This window comes from Octopus bimaculoides, chromosome Z, assembly GCF_046866305.1.
Source record: "Octopus bimaculoides isolate indiv1 chromosome Z, ASM4686630v1, whole genome shotgun sequence".
Taxonomy (NCBI): domain Eukaryota; kingdom Metazoa; phylum Mollusca; class Cephalopoda; order Octopoda; family Octopodidae; genus Octopus; species Octopus bimaculoides.
This window is the reverse complement of record NC_142944.1, coordinates 50633759-50640177: the sequence shown is the minus strand read 5'-3', so window position 1 is coordinate 50640177 and position 6419 is coordinate 50633759. Positions and strand designations below refer to the sequence as shown.

Genomic DNA, 6419 nt, shown 5'->3' with positions numbered 1-6419 from the left:
ACATTACTCAGACCAAAAAAAGAAAAAGAAGTGAAAAAACAGCCAAATAAAATAACATCTCATAGACATACACATACTTGCGCACTATTGTAAACGCATACATGCTGACAGTTCCGCAGACACACAGCTGTCTATAAATACTCGCTCGCACCTGAATGTCGTGTGTCGCCGTCAGCCTGTTTGGAATATATTCCGCTCGTGTTGATTAAGTAAATAAGTGCTGAGTACTTGGCTTTTTTTTTTTTAATGGGGAAGCGGACTGGACTAAAAACCTACATAAGTAAGGCTTCGTTTCTTTTTCACTGATCTTTGTCACATGGAATTATACCGTCACATGTATTAAGTAATTTATTTGAAAACTACCACAAAAAAAAAAGCCCATCCCAGCCGGGCGACGCGGAAGATAAAAAGAAGCTGCACACACACACACAAAAAGTAAAAAAACAAACAAACAAAAAAGAGCATAAAGCTAAGAAGGATACAAAACGAAAACAATACCGATAATAGCAATATTAATTGCCAAAGTGGACATAATTGATGCATCAGAAATCGGAAGAAATTAATCGACGACGAAGAGTAAAGGACAGCAACAATAAAATAACTATTTATTATATTCACAACACTTACAGCTACTACTACATGCTAATCGGGTGGGTTTAATCTGTTTCACAGACTATACGTATACATACACATTGTTTATTTAGGATTGTGTATTTATCTGTAATTGGTTATATATATATATAGATATATATACATATATATATATACATATATATGTGTAATTTGTCATTTCTTTACTAATTATCTTTATAATTATATTGCTGATTCCCCCTTAATTGCAAAACGCACCATTGCACAAGGTACGTAACTCTTGTCATAAATAATTCTCCCTTTTATTTACCACTTCTTTCTTTCCCTCTCTCTCTCGCTTTCTCTATCTTTTTCTCTCACATATTTTCACAGACACTCTTCTACTTTAGTTATTACTTTTCAAACCGAAACCGGTGATCGAAGAATATTCCTTCCCCCGCCCCTCAGACTGAATGTTACGTCTTTGTACAAGTTAAATTGTGCTAATTCACTTTTGGCAACTTGTATTCATATGTAATTGCAATTGTCACAGAACTGTCACGCACTTCTTGCAAAAAAAAAAAACAAAACAAAAAAAAAAGCATTCTACGGAAGGAAAAAATAACTAAACAAAACAAACGGAAACCAACACGATACCACTCAACATTTATATCTACTTAACTAGTTCCACTGTTATAATTTAATTCTACTACTAGTGGTAGAGTTTCCATTGTTGTTGTTGTTCTGTGCACGCATGTGTGCATATATGTATGTCTGTGCGTGTACCAGCAGCGCGTGTTCCCTCTATATGTATGTAGCTTAATTTCAAAATGGCGAACTGTGAAGATAACAGTGGCAGTGGTGGTGCAGCTGATGATAGTACCATTGTTAATGATAGCCAAAATTTGAGTATTGTCCCTGCTAACGATGGTATTAACTCTGCTAAGGACACTCAGTCGGGTTCAGTCGATGCCCATTATGATGCAAGCCATGCACCTGAATCTGTTGACGTCGATATTAGTTCTGCAACCAAAAACCGCTACAAGAAAAAGGTGACTGGGAGGTTATCGGCTCTTAAAAACTATAAGGAAACATGGTTTGACCCTCCCAAAAACCGATCGCACTTTTTGCACGAGAAATGCCTTGACAGCTATTTCCCTTTGTTGACTAGAAGATTCCGATGCGCTATCTGTTTTATTATTCTTGGCACAATACTATGGAGTATTTACTGTGGTGTTAGCATTGAAAAGTTAGAATGGTATTTTTCATTCGTTGTGGTCCTTTTGTTTTTCATCGAACTTGCTTGTCTAGGATTCACTTTTACTTTGTTTTATCGGAAGTTCCATATTATTCCATCCCTGATCATGGGTCCTGGAACATGCATTGTTATTTTGGTTGTCTACGCCTGCCTTCGCGATCCAAACTACGAGGTGTCAGCATTTGCCACTTCAGTGACCATCATAATTTTAATGTACACCACACTACCCCTGCCTCTAACGTTGGTATTTATTGTGGGAATTGTTCAGTCGATTGCTTTGGAAATCTTAAATGTTTTTGTGTCCCCGGCCTCAGCTATTGATAAGGTAATAGTTGGCAGGATCATATTGCATATATGTCTACATTCACTCGGTGTTTACCTGTTCATTATTTTTCAAGTTAGACGATACAGTCTTTTCCAAAAATTGCAACAAGCTACCCGAAACAACCGTATCCAAGAAGAAGACAAAAAAATCATAGAACGTATGCTGCATTCACTCATGCCACCGGCTGTCGCGAAAAATGTAATTGACAAGCAGGCTCCTTCTGGTCAGGGAGTTATAACTTTCCGACCCTTTCAAATAGACAAAATAGACCATGTTAGTATCCTGTTCGCTGATATTGTCGGTTTTACTAAGATGAGTTCCAACAAAACCGCCAAACACTTAGTGGATCTGTTGAGTGATTTATTCGGTCGTTTTGACAAACTTTGTGAAGCTTTAGGATGTGAAAAGATAAGTACGTTAGGCGACTGTTATTATTGTGTATCTGGATGCCCTGAAGCTAACAAAGATCATGCCAAGTGCTGTGTGGAAATGGGTCTACGTATGATTGAAGCAATACAAGAATTCGACAAAGAAAACAACGAACAAGTTAATATGAGGGTCGGTGTCCACACTGGGACAGTACTTTGTGGAATTGTAGGATCAAAACAATTTAAATTCGATGTATGGTCAAATGACGTGACTTTGGCAAATATCATGGAGGCAACCGGAAAGCCTGGACGTGTTCATATTTCTAAAACCTCTTATGAGTACCTTGAAGATGAGTATGAAGTTGAAGAAGGGGAAGATTGTGAAGGTAAGATTTCAAACATTAATATTTTCTACATGTGTGTCTAAAATCATTTTCCTTTCCTTTTCTTTATTCTGGTGCGTATCCAGATGTTTTACATTTTCATTATATTTTCGATGGATTGTTTTTTTACAACTGGTTACAAAACCTCATAGAACTGATTATTTAAATGTGCATTATGAACGAAATCTGTTTTATTAGTAAGAGACAGAGAATGACAAATAGCATACACATCAACACAATCAATGGATAAAGAAACAGTAGTAGAAATAGTAAAATTTGAACTTATCACAAGATTTGTAGTTTAGAACATTGGTTTTGGTTCCAATATGACAACCTTGGTGTATTTTCGTGAGCATGCATGTGTGTGTGTGTACATAATATATATATATGTGTGTGTATGTGTGTGTGTGTGTGTGTGTGTGTGCAAGTAATATAATTGTAGATATGGGGAGGCCCTATTGAAAGCTCTTTATCATAGGCTTGGATGATATGGACGAGCTCTCTGCAGGGCCTCTCACTGTCAAAATGAATTATACACGCTACATAAATATACTGAGTTTCCATTGAAACTATGGTCTTGCCAGATTTATACTGGGCATATTACACATGCACACACACGTGTGTAACAAAGTGCCTGCTTAGGTCAAATCTGACCATTGGTTTCTGTACCTCAAAAGTTCCTTTCCAAGATTCCTGCTAGGTCAAAATTTTTGTGGAGACAAGGACTCTGCCTACCACTGGAGACAAGGATTCTGCCTACCAAGGTAAAGATAAAAGTTGGCGGAACTTAAAAGCACTGTCGTTGCAGGTGTTGTTATCAGAACACAAAATTCTGGAACAGATAATGCAAGGCACCTCATCCAATTCACTATCAATTTAGCAAATCTGCTTCTCTAGATTTGACACTTGTTTTACCAAGCTTGAAAGAATGAGGGACAAAGTTTTGCCTTGGAGGAATTTGAACACAGTGTAGAGAATTAGAAATAATTAATACCATCAAGTAGTTTATTCTTGCTCTAGCAAATTTGCCAATTTGTTGCCTTAGATACACACAAGATTGCATCAGTTGTATTTATGTACAATACATATCACTAAAGTTTCTGTTATTCAAGGCCAACCCTGCATATTTGAGCAAGGATTTTTCAAGGAACACTGGCAGCTACTCATGTTTGAATGTCTCTCCGCAGCACAAAACTGATGCATATTCAAAAGGAGAGGCCGTTGACTTGGACCAGCACATATTGATGCCTGTGTCATCACAGGTGTTATTTTCAGAAAATAAGCAGCTGCAACTGAACTGTGAGGTATCTTACCTGACCCTCTAACAGATCCAATATTCCAACATTTGGATTGGTTTAGAAGTATAAATTCCGAAAGGATAAAAGATGAAATGAGTCTTGAAAATATTTCAGCTCAGTGTGCAGAAATTTCACTTAAATACATATAAAAATGTGTAAATACACAAACACACACACATTCTATGTGTATATGTATATATATATATACACAAACGTGTATGTATATATATATATATATATATATATATATATATATATATATGTGTGTGTGTGTGTGTGTATGCATGTTCCTATATGCATGTATTTGTGTGCATATATGTATATGCATGCATTTGTGTGTGTGTGTGTGTGTGTGTAAATATATATATTCATGCACACACACAAATCTCTACAAATATGCTTATATATATATATATATATATATATATATACACATCTGTACATTATACATGTATCCATATATATATCTATCTTATATATATATAAGATGAAGAGTGAAAGTGCATGACATCGGGCTCACAATCACCAGGTAGTGAGTTCAATTAACAGACCAGGCTGTATGTTGTGTTCTTGAGCAAGACACTTTATTTCACTTCGCTCCAGTTCACTCGTCTGTAGAAATGAGTTGCAGCATCGCTGGTGCCAAGCTGCATCGGCCTTTGCCTTTCTCTTGGATATAACATCAGTGGCGTGGAGAGGGGAGCCCGGTATGCATGGGCGACTGCGGGTCTTCCATAAACAACCTTGTCTGGACTTGTGCCATATACACACTGCTCATGCAAATGTAGATAATGTTTGTGCATATATAGTCGTATGTATATGTACAGATGTATAAACATATATAGCTATGCATGTATCTAAATGTATTTTTTTATATGCATATGTATGTTTCATTGTGTGTATGTGTACTTGTGGACATATGTAATGTGTATGCATTTGTCTATACATGTAGATAAGTTTGTATGTGTATATATGTTTGTGTATGTATGTGCGTGTGTGTGTGTGTGTATATATATATATATATATATATATATATATATATACACACACACATATATATTTGTATATATGTATCCTCATTTAACATCTGTTTACTATTTTTGTTTGGGTTGTATATATATGTGCATATATGTATGCATATAAATATATATACGTGCATAGCTATGCCTATATATATATATATATATATATATATATATATATATATATATATATATATATGCATGCATGTGTATATATTTATGTGCATGTCTTAGTATGTGTGTTGCTATGTGCATGTGTCCATGTGCATGGACAATTGTGTATATCTAAATGTATTTCTTCATATGTATATGCATATGTATCTTTCAATGTGTGTATATGTATACAAGTGTGTATGCATTTGTCTATATCTGTAGATAAGTACGCATGTGTGTATTTATATAGGTATATAGATCTGTATATATGTATTATCAGTTAACATCTGTTTATCTATGCTTACTTGGGTTGTGCATGTATGTATGCATATGAATATATATACACATACATCCATGGATATGCGTGTGTGTGTGTGTAAACATTTAATCCATATTCATTCATCACATGAAATATATTTTGTTGGACTGACAATTACGGATGAAATGTTTACCGAAATCTTTGACAGATTCTTTGAACTTCTCAGCCTTTGGAATATATATTCATATAAATTAAATATAAGGATAAAATCTATATAAGATTTTATCAAGTAGCCAGCGTGTAAAACCAATTAAGGTAAAAAATTAATACTAAGTATATAAATTTTGAAAATACATTATAACATTAAGGGCTTATTATTATTAGTAAAGCCACATGCTGTGTATATTATGATCAAGTAGTTTGACTTTAGAGTCCCTTTCCAGCGTCTGTCTTTACTTTTAGTAACAGCCCTTCATGTAATTATATGTATATGTTTGTGTGCATGCAGGTATACATAAGCAGTTTCTCCATGGAGGGTTAAAGATGATACTCAGTTTTAGGCCAGTGCTGAAATTTCATCTGTAACTATTTTGGCTGATCCCTGTTCATGGAGCTTATGCATACAAAGACAAACTTGTTTACATCATCCCTCTATTACAGTGTTTATATATATATATATACATACACGCTGCACTAATTATAGCATTAAAAGTAGTCCCTACCCACCAGAAACGTGTGTGTGTATGTAATATTTATGCATGTATGATTATGTAAGACCACTGT

The 6419-nt window shown here is 35.0% G+C and overlaps 1 protein-coding gene across 2 annotated transcripts in view; it reads left to right on the top strand.

Moving 5' to 3' along the window:
• Positions 1 to 918: 918 nt before the first annotated feature.
• Positions 919 to 6419, top strand: part of LOC106877642 (adenylate cyclase type 9) — a 246426-nt gene continuing 240925 nt past the window's right edge. For both annotated transcript variants that reach the window (XM_089365286.1, XM_089365285.1), the window contains exon 1: positions 919 to 2907. In XM_089365286.1, the coding sequence (XP_089221412.1) occupies positions 1401 to 2907 (1507 nt within the window). In that variant the 5' untranslated portion in view covers positions 919 to 1400. The remainder of the gene's footprint in view (positions 2908 to 6419) is intronic.